The sequence below is a fragment of the Danio rerio genome, chromosome 4 (assembly GCF_052040795.2).
Source record: "Danio rerio strain M-AB ecotype USA chromosome 4, GRCz13ab, whole genome shotgun sequence".
Classification (NCBI taxonomy): domain Eukaryota; kingdom Metazoa; phylum Chordata; class Actinopteri; order Cypriniformes; family Danionidae; genus Danio; species Danio rerio.
Window position 1 is genome coordinate 44,132,319 of NC_141024.2, and position 17,565 is coordinate 44,149,883.

Genomic DNA, 17,565 nt, shown 5'->3' on the forward strand with positions numbered 1-17,565 from the left:
ACGGTTTTGTGTCCCCATTGTGGAGGATAATAGTGTCTCTGTTCAAGTCCAAGATGAACTGAGAGTAATTGATGTTATGCTGCATCTTCTTTTCTTTAAAGGAAACTGTGTAGTTACTAATGCAGTCAAAATCTGTTTGCTAATTGCAATCACACATGAAAACATTATTGCATCTAAAGACTTTACATTTTTGTGCACTAAGCTATGATATTGTAAACTGAACATTGTATTAGTTCATGAAATATGGTTATTTTTTGTAAATTTATACAGTTATATATAACTTCCATGTTTTTCACAGAAAGATTCTGGCAACCACAGCTGCTGGTATTTTATCAGAAATTTAACAGATATTTTACACAATAAGAGTTTGCTAATTAACACTCTCTTGGTGTTGACAATGTTAACACTTTCAAAAGTGTTATTTTTAACACTTATAGTGGTTCCCATATAAACTCTGAGGGAGTGTTATTTTAACTCTAAGGTAGTTAAATCTACTATGTAAAGTTTGCTGTGTAGTTTCATTTGTGTATCTTTAAATGAATAGGAATGAATAATGTGATTTTTCCTGTTTAGAATTTAACTGAGCATTCATTTGTCATTTATAAGGGATTTATAAAGCATAAATAGTCCTCACTTTAGATTAGGTCACGAAACTATATGGAGTTAATAAAGCATTTATTAATATACATAGTAACCATTAATATATGCCTGAATAATAAGATATATAAATGTTGATTTTAATAGTTTACTAATCATTTACTAACTCATTCTGAATGATCCTAAAAACCCACAACTACTCTTAAATACAAATGGTTTGTAAATAATGCAATAATTCATTTAGTAAAGAAAAGCAACTCATTAACCAAGTATGAAAGTACAATTATTAAGCACATTTTAAATATGTTTGAAAGTCAAAAATAGAGCATTTGTAGCTGCAATTATAAACTGTTACTAACACTTGTTAATGTAGAGTTTTGTAATACATTAATGTAATGTAATGCTTAATAGATAATGAATTCACCATTTGCTAATGCTTAATAAATGATTCTATTATAAATAGTGTGTAGTTATTATAAATTAATAACTAGCTTAATACTAACTGCTGATCAATAAATGTTATTAATGGCAGCAATTCACACATAGATTAAGTTACATCTGAACAGTGATTTCCAGTAATAAAATCCAAATGTCAAAAAATGGCGTTTATCGTGTTTTGCAACCAAACTCTACCATTATACTCTCACATAACGTCATTAAATGTGTCATACATATAGGTGTTCTAACCACCTGATTAGTTAAAATGCAAATAGACTAGGAAAACTTCCACGTGGGGTTTGTGCGTACAATTCTGAACAATATCTTAAGCATAAACGTCAGACATCCAATAGACTGTTGAGAAATGACTCCAGACCTGTGAAACGGATCCACAATCAAATAGAACACACACACATAAAGTATAATCTGTTTTTTATCCAAGGCTGACTGTATTCTCAGCCGTCTTTATTAAAACTGTTAAAAATCGGATGTAATCTACATTCAGGCAGTTATAATATCCTTACTACACAAAGTCTATCTTAAATAAAAAGTAGAATCACTTTAAAAGAATTAACCGTAAAAACAGCAAAATCACTTTAGACATTTTAGACAGTATTAACTCCTAGAAATAACAATAGAAACAGTTGATTTCAGTCCTCAGCCCTCAGTTCCACTCAAGGTCTCCGTGACCTTTGACCTAGTTTGGTGGCTCCTGAAAAAGTTATAAAGAGACTGATCATTCTTACATAAAGCAGTGTGTTTAACTTATTCATTAGTTAAAATCAATTCACGGTTAAATACTCATTTAAATAATCAAATAATCATATTTAATAAAGATAACGAGAAACAGGATGATAAGAAAAGGATAAACGTTGATCCATGATGAGACGGATTGGAAGGCAGAAATCTGAATCCTTCACTTAAAAACACAGACACAGACACACACGCACATGCATGTGCGCACACACATGCACGCACACACACACAAAGCAGTAAACACATGTATGAATGCACACATGCAGGCACACACACACAAACACACACAGCAGTGAACACATTCACACACACACACACACTGCTACTGGCTGATCTTCCAGAGTTCTCTCCTTAGTTTATCATACTTCTGCTCAGTTTCACTGATGAACCGAGAGAATAAAGCCCAAACCCCGGATAGAGCGGCTCAGTGAATGTGGTCTGGACTGAGTGGATGAGGCTCCTTGTGTCTCTACAGATGTAGAAGATCAGAGTTCCTGCACTGTGATCCACAAACACTCCTATTCTCCTGCTGAGTGGCTTTACTGAGAGCTTAGTGCGTGTGTTATTGTGTCTGAATGAGAAACTGGAGGAATCACAGAACAAACTCCAGGACTGAGCATTATTTCCAAACACACACTCAACATCTGCATCATTCCTCCTGATGCTCTTATATGACACTGATATACACACATCTCCAATCCAGTCAATCTCCCAGTAACTGCGTCCACACACACTCTCTCTGCACAACACCTGACGATAATAATCAAATCTGTCTGGATGATTAGGATACGGCTGATCCTCTCTCACATTCTTCACCTCTCTGTTCTCGTCAGACAGAACAAGATGACTGTATGCTGTGTTTGGATCCAGTGTGAATAAACAGGCATCTGAACACAAGAACATACACATTTATAACCACAGCTGTGTGTGTGTTTGTGTGAGCATGTGAGAGTGTGTGTGTGAGTCTGAAAGAGTGCGTGTGTGTGTGAGAGAGAGAGAGAGAGCTTGTGTTTTTGTGGTTGTGTGTGTGTGTGTGTATATGAGAGAGCTTGTGTGCGCAAGGGAGGGTGTGTGTGCATCTGCAAGAGAGCTTATGTGTTTGTGCGTGCATGTGTAGTGTGTGAGTAACTCATGGGCATATTGCAGTGAACAACACGAGTTGAATCTGAAATCTTAAAAATCGGGCGCCATAGTGTCTGTCATCGAACTGGCTCGAGGGCTATACCACCACGATAACAGAACGCCAATTAACTTGAATAGCTGCATCAGTACTTTAGTTCTGGTGCCCTTTAACTAACTTAGTAAATCATTCAATTTCCCACAATGGGACTTTACAGGATTTTCAGCGGAAAAACTTAACTAATTGCCCCACAAGACTCTTTTGAATGACTCCCGTACATGGTTATGTGCTCACCTTGGGCACATCCTGCCTGATGTACAATTTCGTAGAGACAAAGAAATCTCTAGAAGGAATTAATGCATACAAATGAAAGACAATCTCTTAAAATGTTAGAACTAAGGAAGATGTATCTCTGAGAAAACATGCCATGATGTTCCTTATATGCTGTGGTTATTCCAACCAACCAGGTTAATCAATGTGTTGTTTTAACCCTTATAGCAGATTAAAATGTCCTATGTGTCTGAAATGTTGTCATGATTGTGGATCTGTCTGTTCTTCTATGATGTGTCTGCGTATGTGTGTTTGTGTGTGCGCGGTGCAGTGATAATATGCGTGTATGAATGTGTGTGTGTTTGGGTGTCTCTGTGTCTGTGTTGTAGTCGCGTGGCTGTGAGTTGTGTTTACATATCAGCCGCCCAGCTGTATTCAGCGGACCACAGGTGCATCACATTACCGCGCCTATATATGTTTAGCGTTTCTGTCACACATTTTCAATTCGTTATCTTCACGTCTGTTGTCTATGTTCTGTCAGGCTCCTGCCGCTGAGTTCTGGTGGTGTGTCGCTGGGAGAGCTCTGTGTTTTGACTCATGTACTTCTGTTGACGGCTCCCTGAACTTGCTCTACTGTACTTCCCTGTTCTAGTCTATCATCGGTCATCTGCCTGCGTCCATCCTTCTCTGTTTTCTGTCTGAGTCCAATAAATCTTTTACTTGCAATTGGGTCTCTCTGTAATTCGTGACAGATGTATGATGTCTGATATTGAACGAAAGCTAGTGACATTTGCAATATGTTGGTGTAAATGAAAAACTGGTACTAAAAACAGTATTCGTCTTGTAACATTGGATGTAAGACAGTTTCAATCTTGCAAGAGTTTTACCACGTGAAATCTACATGCTGTCTGTTAATGATTGACCCTTCCTACATCGGTACGGGGTGTGGCCCCGCCCTTCATGGCAACTGCTCATTGGCAGACAGTGTTATAGGGACGAACCAAAACAGCTCACATAAAAACACCCTGCAACTAAGAAATTTTACTTTTTGCATTAGCTACCTTGCGCATGCTTTTGCTCTCAGCCCCCTCTCGTCTGCCCGGACACCGCGCCGCCATGCGATTGGGTCACCACAAACTTCCATGCAAACCTAAGTTTCGGGACTGCCAAAACTGCACAAACTTCTGCAAACTGACTCTCAGCAGTCCATCACCTCGGTAACCCAGGACAACAGCCATTCACGATGGAAATTTTACTTCAGCAAAAAGGATGCAAGTAACACAAACTAATGTTGTCTCTTGCTGATCTGGTGCAGATTGTTCGTAAGCAGTAAAAGATAAGCCATATCTCTGCTTTTGTGGTTTCTCAGGTGTTATTCTAAGATCTTGCAAGAAGTATTAGAATTAATTTTTGACGTTGTCAACTCATTTTGCATCCTCTGAACTGCCTCTGTATGTGTGTGTGTGTGAGTGAATTTGTGTGTGTGCATTTGTTGTGTTTTTTGCTTATTACGTAGTTAGGTTCATGTATCGTAGTGTAGCTCAATAAATTTTGTTCTCTTTTTGTAAGATCTGTGTTCTTGTTTATGTGCTTCTAAGTCATTGCCTTGAGCTGTAGATCAGTTTTGTTACCTTGCTAAAAGGTAACCCAATACTGTGTTATATTATTATCGTTGGTACAATACAAATACAAATGGTATATAAAGTTTGAATCTTTTAATTAGATTCAATCTGACTCAATTGATTCTAATCAATGATTCAAATCTTCAGGATCTAATTCATTGAAATGAGCAAATAAATCCTAATCGATCTTAAAATGTAGGTTAATCCCCTACGTGTGTGTGTGTGTGTGTGTGTGTGTGTGTGTGTGTGTAGACGTACATTTGTGCAGTCCAGCTGTAATCCTCTGCTCTCCTCCATAATCCAGACTGTAAACAGACATAGATTGACGTTCAATCAGTAAAAAAACACTGCACACACTTTATATTCAGCAGATCTGCAGTCAGGAATTATTCTGCTCAAACACCACTCATTATGCAGATTTATTACAATAAGACATTTACAGTGTCTGCTGAATGCTGGATTCTGATTGGCTGATCAACAACTGATTATATCAATGCATTAATAACTGCTATAGATGAGCGCTTTTAGATCAGATTTGGAAATATAAAATAGAATAGACTCGACCTATAAGAGCTCTTTGATCATCTATGATCATTCAGCATGTACAAATAGTCTGAGCTGTTCTTGTCATAAGTGATTTGCATTATCTTTTCAAACATCTTCAATAAAAATATAAAGTTTAATGATCAAACGTCCTGTAAATAGCAAATGCGCTTATGGCGTGACGCAGCTGACTCTTTAAGGGAATGGGAGATGAGACTATAATTGGTTTATTCTCAAAACACACCTATAACTCATTAAGAAAATAAACTCAACCCTTTTAGACCATGCGCCTTGGCGCAAAGCGGATTTTTCCTTCTGTAAATTAGCAAAAATGTGTTCTGACACGCCCTGAAAGCGTTTGTGCCCTGCGTTTTGCGCTCTGCGCATGGACCGTTTAACAGAGCCCTAAGTGTGATCAGTGAAGTTGCTAATGCTGTTTGTGGAGGTGTTTAATCCTCCTCTGTTCTTATTCATTTGTCAATAGTTTTGTGTCTTGTTCTTTCCTTCAGTGGTGTTTCTTGTTAACAGCAGCTGTTCATCTGTGTCTCAATTCACTCATGTGTGCTCATTCACTCTGTCTAGTGGACTATACACAGCAAACTTTAGATAGTAGATTTAACTACCTTAGAGTTAAAATTAACACTCCCTCAGAGTTTATATGGGAACCACTTTTAAAAGTGTTAACATTGTCAACACCAAGAGAGTGTTAATTAGCAAACTCTTATTGTGTAAAATATCTGTTAAATATCCGAAAAAATACCAACAGCTGTGGTTGCCAGAATCTTTCTGTGAAAAACATGGAAGTTTTATATAACTGTATAAATTTACAAAAAATAACCATATTTCATGAACTAATACATTGTTCATTTTACAAAATCATAGCTTAGTGCAAAAAAATGTAAAGTCTTTAGATGCAATAATGTGTTCATGTGTGATTGCAAATAGCAAACAGATTTTGACTGCATTAGTAACTACACAGTTTCCTTTAAAGCAAAGAAGATACAGCATAACATCTAATACTCTCAGTTCATCTTGGACTTGAACAGAGACGCTATTATCCTCCACAATGGTGACACAAAAACTGTTTAGCTGTTTTTCTTTTTTTTTTTTTTTTCATTTTTAGATTTTACAGAAAAATACCAGCAGCTGTGGTTGCCAGTAATCTGCTGTTTTTAACATTCATAAATTCAGTTTACAGAATATTTCTGTTAAAAGCACATTCAACAGTCTGTATTTTTTTTATCGATCTCATACTGATCAACTAATGTAGGGACTAGTGAATGAGGGTGTACGGTGAGATTTAGTGAGTGTTGACTCTGAACGCTGCTCATTTTCTCAAAGACAAAGATTAGATCTATTACAGTTATTTTCTGTCATTTGAACATAAACTAAATTTAATTTAACAGTTTTTCACTGTAGATTGTGCAGAGAGCAGCTTGACTCCTGAATCTCCTGGATGATTGTAGCTCAGATCCAGCTCTCTCAGGTGTGAGGGGTTTGAAGTCAGAGCTGAAGACAGAAAACCACAGCCTTCCTCTGTCACCATACAGCCAGACAATCTACCAACACAGCAATAGTCCACATCACACAGGACAATCATACATTTCTCTGTGATGTGAAGATGCTGACTGCTGTTTCTGCTCATGTGAACAACTTTGATGAAAACACACATCCTGATTAGCTCTCCTTATTGATCGAGCCCTCGCATCAGCAAACACACTCACACAAATAATGTATCTTAATATAATTTGATAGCTGATTTTAAAACATTAAAAGGGTGATTTGTAGATGATTGACACAGAGATGCATGACTACAGCTGGTTGTATGAATGTAAGACATTTACCCAAATGTTACAGAGGTGAAATGTCTAATCAGTTGTTGGGCTGGGTGATGTCAGAAAATATTTATTATATCTTGATATTCAATAATGTAGTTTCTCCCCCATATCTGTCACAAACATGCCCACACTACACTGCTGGCCTGCACACACATTTACGTAAAAGAACAGGCTAGCACGATATTTAAAGAGCAATATTTGGAGAAGAAAGAAAAAATTGTGAACTGCTCTGAATGACCAAAACACCCAGGCGGGACAGACTAACATACAGATGCTGAGCTGCTTATCTTGGAGGATGCCCCTCACAAACTCAATGCAGCTTCACACTTGTCCACCCCTACATTACATCATTAAGACACATTTAATAACTACACTGTAAAAAATTGCTGTTAAAAAACGGTCCGATTCTACGGTAAAATAATGTTTTTTTCACTAAAACAGTAATATTCTGTTAAAAAACAGTGCTTTCTGGGTAACATTTTTGTTTTCGAGAAAGTAACCAACTGCAGAAAACTGTGAGCTAACAGAGTTCAGATTCGATGTTTTGAAGTCTGTGTTTGAAATCACACTTTGTGTCCTTGTTCACTATTTCATACACTAGTTCACTAATATAGTTCACCTGACAGAGTTAATGTACACTAATGAGTGAATTCAGACTCTGATGAACACCTGCTGTTAATAATCTCAATTACTGAAGAAAATAAACAAGAAACACAAACAGTGACTTGAGTTACAACATTAAATAAAATAAAATAAAATAAAACAGCTTCAGTCTCAGCAGAGGATCATTAAACAACTCCACAAACAACAGCAGACACACACTTATTACTGACTGATTTGACTTCCATACTATTCTCAATGAGATCCAACAGAAATTAAGGAGTTTTTTGTGTCACCGTAATGGAGTGAGGGGCTGGTGTAGTTGGGCTCTTCACCCTTGAACTTATTAATTCAGACTCTCCAAATACTGTAATAAAGAGGTAACGAAATGCTTGTATTATAGTAATTAAGTTGGAAAGTCAATAAATAGAGAAATCTATTAGTCTGAAATTAGTTCTGATAAATGTTTTGTTATAAATCTGGAAGAAGGGCCTCATGCAATAGATTTTATGCTTAGTTGCAGGTATTAATTTAATTAATGAGAAGTGGAAACAGAAAAGATACCTCTGTAATTACTTAACAGTTAAAAAATTACATACAAAAACAGTTCAGTTATGACAAATACACACTCAGACCTCATGAATCTGACCTTGTATCTCAACAATGGTAACATCTCAAATGTTTCATGCTGCAATGCATGCTGGGAGTGGCACGGTACAAATATCCCAGCATGCATTACGGTATAAATAAATGTTGTATAATGGTCTAACACTTTTCTTTATTTGTGTTTGATTCTGCTGTTGTTTATGTTTAGACTTTCAGTTGCCTGTTTGTGAGTTAAACTGTTAATTTTGTTAGTTGTCACCATTATTGAGGTGCATGTGCTGATTATTGATGTCTCTTTGAGTGCGATTTGCACCATAGAGCAGTGTTATTGTCCAAGATATTCTTAAAAACTTCCAGAAATCATTGCCATATATAGACATAATGTAAAACAATAGATTTAACATTGAATGGGAGCAGTAAATTTTATTATACTAAATGAGAACAGACTCTGCCATTTAATGGCAACATGAACATCACCAGATCTTATTTAGGTTTTTGGCTGGCTTGCCACAACTAAAGAGCTTTTTAAACAAAGTTCTTAACAATTGCAGCAGCCAAGATATATAAATGTTAAAAATGACAGGGCTAAGAGCCCAACTAAAGCAAACTCTGTTCTCCATGATGGTGACGTAAAACTTTAACTTTTTCTCAAGAAGAACTTTAGTAGATGTTATACAAAAATACATGTATTAAGTAATAAGTGTAGCTGGTGATGATGTTTGCAGAGTTTTTAATCATCCGCTGATCATTTAAATGATTTAATCATTTGTTGTTCTTCAGGTTATTTCATTATAAAGCTGTGACTAAAGTTTTGTATGTTCTGTTCTTGTTTTTTCCCTTCACTATTTCTTCATTTATTCATTGTTAATCTTCCATTATCATTTAATTAGTCAGTTAATTAATGAATTTACTTCAGCTTTGCTCCATGTTTCTTGAACACTCAGTAGTGTGGACACTTCAATTAAAACTGAAGTATTTGCTCTGGGGTTTAAAGGGTTAAAGGTGTGAGAGGTAAAATCACAGTGTAAAATGTATTTAAACAGTAATATACTGTTAATTTACACTACGGAAGTAGACTGTAAAAAAACAGTAGATTGCTGGCAACCACAGCTGCCAGTAGATTACTGTTAAATCAAGGAAAAAACAGTATTTTATTGTAAAACCTGAAGCTAATTTCTTCTGTCTGTCACCGTTGTGGAGGAGAGTAGAGCCAGTGTATGAGGTAAAGATGAACTGCTGATGTTATTCTGCATGTTTCTCTATTTAAAGACAGCGGCTGTTTAGTTGCTGATGCAGTCAGAATCTCTCTGGTAGTTCCAGATTTACATGTATGTGTGCTGTTGTGAAAAATAAGATATTAGAGTTAAACTGAACTTTTCTAATTAACTAAAATAAGTTATCATTATAAGTATGCTTCTAAGCGTATATAGCACATTACTTCATAAACTCATTCAGCAGTTGACCAAGTTGAGGCAGTTGCTTTCAGTGAGCAAAATGAGTTCACTTGAGTATTGTGTAAATCAATGTAGTCCATGTATTTTTACAGCAACATACTGTAAAATAACAGTACATTGCCAGTATTTTACTATTTTACTTACGGGACAATTTTTACCAGTGTACTACAACTGTGGACAAGCAAATATTATATATATATATATATATATATATATATATATATATATATAATGTGTGTAATGTGTTGTGCCCGCACCTCATGCTTGGCCGTCCGCTTTTTATTTCACTTAGGGTCAAGATTGCGTATGTAATCACCCTGCTATCTGGTAAGGCTCTTTCATGGGCCACTGCAGTTAGGAAAGCTAAGACCCCATTCTGTTCCAGTTTTACGGCTTTCGGAGAGGAGTTTAAGCGGGTTTTTGATCACCCCCACAGTGACCGGCAAGCCTCTAAGAAACTCCTCAACCTTCAACAAGGTAGTAGTAGTGTGGCCAGATATTCTATCCTTTTCCGAACTGTTGCAGCAGGGAACGGCTGGAATAATGAGGCACTCAAAGTCTGCTTTCAAAATGGGCTGTCGAAGGTACTTAAAGATGACTTAGCTATTAGGGAATCTGCTCTGGACCTTGAGACTTTGAAGGACCAAGCTATTCGCCTCGATAATCGTCTGAGGGAAAGGAAGCTGAACTGTTCTTCAGCTCCCACCCCATTTCTCACTCCAACATCCCCTCAAACTTTAAAAACTGCTCAAGAAGTTTTAGAACCCATGCAGTTGGGTAGAACTCATCTCTCTCTTACTGAAAGAGAGTGCCATGTTGCGTATATTGTGGTCTGCCTGGTTACTTCCGGTCTACCTGCCCTCAGCTCTCGGGAAACGCTCAGCCAGTACAGGCAAGGTACTGGCTGATTTATTTCTCCTCATCACACTCACGTGGGCAAACCAGAAATGCCAACTTCAGGCCTTTGTAGATCATGGGGCTGCTGGAAATTTCATGGATCTCACCTTAGCCAGAAGTTTCAAAATTACTAATTGTCTTTTTCCTGGACCACTATCTGTCACTGCTCTGGATGGTAAACCGCTAGGTCCAGGAGAAGTCACCCACCTCACCTCCCACCTTGGTCTCTCTGTTTGTCAGCACCAAGAGAAGATTTGCTTTCACTTGATACACTCACCAGAGTTTCCAGTTATCTTTGGGCACCCCTGGCTGCTACAGCATAACCCTCATATTGATTGGCCCACTAGCACAATTTTAAGTTGGAGTAACATGTGCCTGCCTGCCTGAGTCAGCAACCCCTCAAACATTCTCTCGAGTCTCAAGAACCTTTAGATCTGTCTCTAGTCCCAGCTCTATACCATCACCTTAAGGCTGTCTTCAGCAATGGGAGAGCTACCTCAAAGGAGAGCTTTTCTCAAGTTCCCTCCAAAAGCATGTTCAACACATGCTCTCAGGTGCCTCCTTGATAACCACTTGTACGTCAAACCTGAAAAATTTAAATTTCATGTGTCCCAAATTAAGTTCCTGGCGTTTGTTGTCAAACCTGGACAAATTCAGATGGATCCACAAAAGATCCAGGCAGTTAAATATTGGCCTTTTCCTTCATCTATAAAGGAGGTACGGTGTTTTCTTGGTTTCGCCAATTTCTACTGGAAATGTATCTTGAACTTTAGCACTGTGGCAGTCCCATTATCCGCTTTCACCAAGGGTATCCTAGCAGGTTTTCTATGGGAGCCAGAGGCCGAACTGGCCATCATCAATCTCAAGAGTTGCCTTACCTCTGCACCAGAGGTGGGAGTAAGTCACACATGTGCAAGTCACAAGCAAGTCTCAAGTCATAACCTTCAAGTCTCAAGCAAGTCAAGTAAATTTTTGTCAGACTCAAGTCAAGGTAAGTCACTGCTTATTTCAAGTCACATCTAGTCAAGTCATAGCTTGGTCTAGCAAGTCACTTTCAAGTAAATCTTATTATATCCATATCTATCTATCTATCTATCTATCTATCTATCTATCTATCTATCTATCTATCTATCTATCTATCTATCTATCTATCTATCTATACACACACACACACACACAAACAGTATATACCAGTATCTCCAGTGTCCTGGGCCCGGTTTTTCAAAAGGTTTAATCCGGATAAAATTGATCTGGATTTAGTAATCCTGTTTTTGCGATCCGTGATCACGTAATCCAGCTTACTTTTTGAGCCAGTTTTTCAAAGCAACATTTGATTGGATCAATCTGATCCGCATAGGAACTTTTCAGGATCACTAAATCTGGATTACCAGTGCTCAATCACAATGTAGATGGATAGATAGGCCTATGTAAAGAGCAACAAGTAGAATAGCCAGTGTTGGGTAAATATAACTTTATTTTTATTAGAAATGAAAACTAACATTTAAAAAAAAACCAATAAAAGCCCCACCATCCTCTTCCAGCAGTCTGTTTATCTGAGACCTACAACACAAACACTGTACATTGAGGTATTTATAATAAGTTACAAATATAGATGTAAATTTAAAAAAAAAAATTGTTAATGTCAAAAACTCCATAATAATTTCAGACTTCCTCATCTGATATGGAGAGAGTAGCTTGTCTGAGCAAAGCCTTTAGGAGGTGAATTTCAAATCTGGCCTTGGTTTGCTGTTGAAGGCAGCAAATCTCAAATCTGGCTTCGGCCAGATGAAGCTGTGCTTCTGCCCTTTTAGTCTCTTTTTGCAATTGTTGAAGGTGATTTCAAAAATCAGTGATTGCCATTCTTTGCATTTTCTTGGTTATTCTGTAATCATTGCATGCATCACTAATAAATATTCTAAAAACAAAAATATTTTCCATTGTGATGAATAAATATATATCAATTAGTGACTAAATAAAATGTATTGTTTCTGGTCAATTTTGCCAGCTGTTTGCTGTAGGCCTATACTGAAAGCCTAAATATGTTAAAGCCAATAATCACTATAGCCTGACAGATGAACAAATAAAATTAAAACCTTATGAATAAATAGTATATCTTGTAAGATACTGCATGATCCAAAAATAGTATTATTTAATACATTTTTTAAGTTTTCATTACATTTTGGGCATAAAATCCACACTAAATCCACCCTTCTGATGGGATCAGTTTAATCCAGGTTTTTTAGATCAAAGTGATCCAAATCCTACAAAAAAGGTCTGAAAAACCCAAAGTAAAGGTTAGATCCGGATCAAAACCAAGATTAGATTACGTGATCTAATCCGATTAGGTAATCCGTTTTTTCTTTTGAAAAACCCAGTTTCAAGATTTGATCCAATCCTTTATCCAAAATCCTAGTGGATTACTTTTGAAAAACCGGGCCCTGGAGATTTTAGCTCCAATCCTAATCAAACACACCTGAACAAGCTAATCAAGCTCTCATTAGGTATACTTGAAACATCCAGGTAGGTGTGTTGACGCAAGTTGGAGCTAAATCCTGCAGGGACACCAGCCCTCCAGGACCGAGATTGGTGACCCCTGGTATATACAGTATATTAACTGTCATTTGAAATGACACTTTCATCACTAGTGAATCAGATGGCTTTCTGCTCAGAGTGTGTGCTTACTTCAAAGCCAATAAAATATTATACTATTAATTAAATGAGACCCTAAATCACAAAAACTAATCTTAAAGTGCACAGGTACATTTTTTGGGAGTAAAAAATTCATTAATAAAAATGATAATTTTTTATTTTATTTTATCTTCCTCAAAGACATTTTGTACATTTCAATAACTCCAATAAAAAATGTTTTGATTGGTAATATGAATTACTAAGAATGAACTCTAAAAGCAATTTCGAACCTTTAGATTCCAGATCATTCATATAGTCCATTTCACAAATACGTTACAGATTTTTGAGATCCATGGTCTGAAATGGTTTCTTGTTTTGCCTAACTTAATTCTTCACATTTTTTCCCCCATAAATTGTTTTTAAAAAGATGCATGTGGGTAAAAAAGCTGGAATATAGCATTTAACAGATTGTTTTAATGCAATTTTTTTTTAATTAAACTTAAGTCCTAATATGACAAAAACTTAAACGTTAAACATTAGCATACAAATACAATACTATCAGTGCTTCTCACAGGTTTGAAATATACTTGCGGTGGTAGCTGGATCAAAACGCATCATTTACTCACATCAAATAAATAGTTACCTATATGTGACAAACAAAACATATTCAATTTTTTACTATACTTTTATCTATTATGACAGTGTTATACACTTTTTACTTTCAATGGGTTAAAGTAAAAAAAACATTTTTAAAAAAGACATCCACTTTCTCTAACCTAATTCAGGAGCAATGTGCACCGCTGACAGGCCAAATCTGCTTCTCTCTATCTTTCAAGTTCAAAGCAAACTTGCATGTAAAAGCATTTTAGTTATGTCTATAAAAAAGCCTTTAGCCTAATGACATCATCAAATTAATAAAATATACAGCAAATGACAAATAAATGACAGAAAAAGGAATAAAAACAGAATAGCTCTAAAAAATATTCATAAATAAACATAGTTAAAAGATTTAAACTTGTAGATTATTTAAAGAAGGCTAATGCTTTGATTACTAATGGTGTAGGTATATTTTGCAGCCAGCTTCAACGAGTAAGGAGAGAGGATTTTCCACTACATCGATCGCGGATGTTTGGTTAAAAGAGGCAGATACAAAAAGAAGAATGATAATAACTGTACAAAAAAACTGTCACTAAATATAGCCTAATTAGACGGCCGGCAAGTGTGGCAAGCACTGAGTCAGACTAAGTAGTATAAACTTTGATTAGCCGTCTTGTTTGTAATCTTTAAACCCGTAACATAGGCTATCTCTGGCGGAGCGCCTTCCATTCACATCACCGCATTCTGATGGCCGAATAGCAAATGAATTGTTCAAATGAATCATTTAAAGCGGTTCTTCTGAACCAAATGATCCAGTCCAGATCCCGTTAATACTGCGCATGCGTGACTTAAAACTTTCGGTTTTTTTTTTGTTTTTAAACGCATAATATATAACAAACGGTTGTGTATTTTACAAAAACAAGCTTTTTTTTGAGTCATTTAACTCAAGTCCAAGTCAAGTCTTGAGTCATGACAGCCAAGTCCAAGTAAAGTCGAGTCTTTTTTGGATATTTGTCAAGTAAGTATCAAGTCCTACATTTTGTGACTTAAGTCTGACTCGAGTCAAGTCATGTGACTCGAGTCCCCCATCACTGTCATTTACTAATGACTCTATTTTCTGGATTGTTGGTTCACAATAATATGTCACACTTAACACACAAACACACCAGAGGAATAAACTGCAGGAAAAACCTCAGTCTCCTTTACAAGCGTTTATCAGACAAATATGAGTTTGTTCAGTTTAATTCAGCTCAAACTAATAGTTGACTGAAGATCTGTCTGTTGTCATGTTGAAATAATGGTGTGAAAACAGAATCAATACCTGTGTTTCCCTGAGAGAGAGTCCTTTACTCGCTTCTCTGCCATACTGCAGCTAAAACACCAAAGCAGAGCTTTCAGAAAACAATTGTACACACACACACACACACACACACATATATATATATAGTCCTTAACATGAATGCAAATGGTTTAACCCCTGATCTGACATCTCAGGTGTTTCACATTTGATTTAAGATAAATGCATGTTATATAGAGTTTATCAAAAGAAGTTCAGGTTCAGCCAGTTGTTGATTTAGTTAGTATTAAAATGTCTCTCTACTAAAGAGGCTATTTGGAGAATGAGTTACTCTGACAGTAAAGGGTTAAATGCAGTGTTGTTTAAGGATCGTCAGCTTGTTGTATTTCCTGTTCAACTGGAAGGTCTGCTTTAACTTTACTTTTGATTTCGTGACTCTGAGGGCCCTATCATACACCCGGCGCAGTGTGGCGCAAGACGTGGCGCAATAGTCTTTTGGTAGTTTCAGCTTGGCGCAAGAGTCGTTTTATTTATTTGTATTATTTATTATATCCATATTTATATTTGTTTTATTAAAAACAAGCTTAGATTTGCCCACCTGTCAGGTTTTAGACCATATGGGGCACAGCATGTGTTTAAGGATATAACTCAGGTTTTTGAGCACACTTCATTATTATTGTTCATTTATTCGTTTGCTGGAAATTAGAACTGAATTTAGAAATAGTTTTGAAACAAATATTTGCGCTTAACAAACAAAATTAATTATTGATAGGCTAATTGATGTCTGTGCATAAAGGTTTCCCTATCCAAGAGCGAAAGTAAAAGTAGATAATTTATCTCTCATTCTCACGCAGTAGATGCTCTGTTTAACTGTTTTCTGTTAAAAAACTGTCAACTGTTAACTGTTTGCTTGTGAAATGCTCATTTTTTCCACTTAGACTTACTTTGCGTCCTGTAAATAGCGAATGCGCTCTTGGCGCAACTCAGCTGGCTCTTAAAGGGAATGGGAAATGAGACTCTAATTGGTTTATTCTCAAAACACGCCTATAAGTCATTAAGAAAATAAACTCAACCCTTTTAGACCATGCGCCTTGGCGCAAAGCGCATTTTCCTGTCCGTAAATTAGCAAAAATGCATTCTGACATGCCCTAAAGGCGTTTGCACCCTGCGTTTTGCGCTCTGCGCATGGACCGTCAAAATAGAGCCCTGAATGTTTAGAGTTATATGTAATGCTGAATTATTGAAACTATTGAGTCAGTCTGATATAGAAGAGCACAAACACTTTAAAGGGATTAAAAATAAAGCTTTTAGACACAGTGTTTAAATGACTGTGTTTGACTCAGTGTTTAATCTGTGTTTGAGGATTTGATCTTCAGGATCAGACATTTAAAGCACACTCACACATATAAAACCCTTCATTATCTCCACAAATCAGCATAATGTAGAAGTGTTAAACTCACATGCAGAAGTACAGACGCTCTTGTGCAGCAGGAACACAATCTGAGCTCTTTCACTCTTTCACTTCACTAAAACACTTACGTGATCTACAGGTATATCCTGAAATATTATTGGCTCCACTAAGTGACACTTACATAAATATTCATGAGATTCTCCTGTCTGTGGGCGTGTCCTGAAGTCTACACACAAACCACTGGAGCTAAAGGTATCTGTACAGATTCTCTGAGCACGAGTGTGTTGAAGGAAGATTTAAAGAAGATATTTAAGATGAAATCTGAGAGGTCTCTGATGAATATATAGAGCAATGTTGAACCTATAAATTAAGATTACAGATTAATGTATAAATAGGTACACCTCATACAGATCTCTCTGTTATATTATTAGTTTCTAAAGGATGCTGTTCCAAAATATTCAATAAGTGTGTATAAACAATATGTTGAAAAGGTTTAGGGATTTATTAATAGTTTAAGAATGATTGACAGCTATACCTTATACCAGCATAAGCACACTTTACAGCCAGCAGCATTTTGCAAGGTACAGAGTAGTCTTCAAACACTCCAGTGTTAAACCCCTCAGAAATTCAAAGTCCAGGCAAGAATGCATACTGTCATTACTGTGACAATAAACACTGTTGGCTTAATCAGTGCCCGAATTTTGCACAGCTAATCAGTGAAATCAAAACTAACTGGATTAAGATGAATTAGAGTTGCTGGAGGCGCGGACGAAAACATCAATCTGCTCAATGCAGGTTAAAGGGCATCTGTAAAATTTGTATAGGCAAACACCCAACTGTCCTACATGATGCAACACAAAATCAGCTGAGATGAAGCAAGTTGAAATGCCT

The 17,565-nt window shown here is 36.6% G+C and overlaps 1 protein-coding gene across 1 annotated transcript; it reads right to left on the reverse strand.

Moving 5' to 3' along the window:
- Positions 1 to 1,460: 1,460 nt before the first annotated feature.
- LOC137491304 (stonustoxin subunit alpha-like) lies at positions 1,461 to 16,800 on the reverse strand. Its single transcript, XM_088650780.1, has 4 exons — positions 16,724 to 16,800; positions 15,288 to 15,338; positions 5,062 to 5,108; positions 1,461 to 2,678 (listed from the first exon to the last, which is right to left on the reverse strand). Exons 2-4 carry the CDS (start codon positions 15,329 to 15,331, stop codon positions 2,143 to 2,145), a joined length of 627 nt encoding a protein of 208 aa, XP_088506906.1. The 5' UTR covers positions 15,332 to 15,338; positions 16,724 to 16,800; the 3' UTR covers positions 1,461 to 2,142.
- Between the last annotated feature and the right edge of the window lie 765 nt (positions 16,801 to 17,565).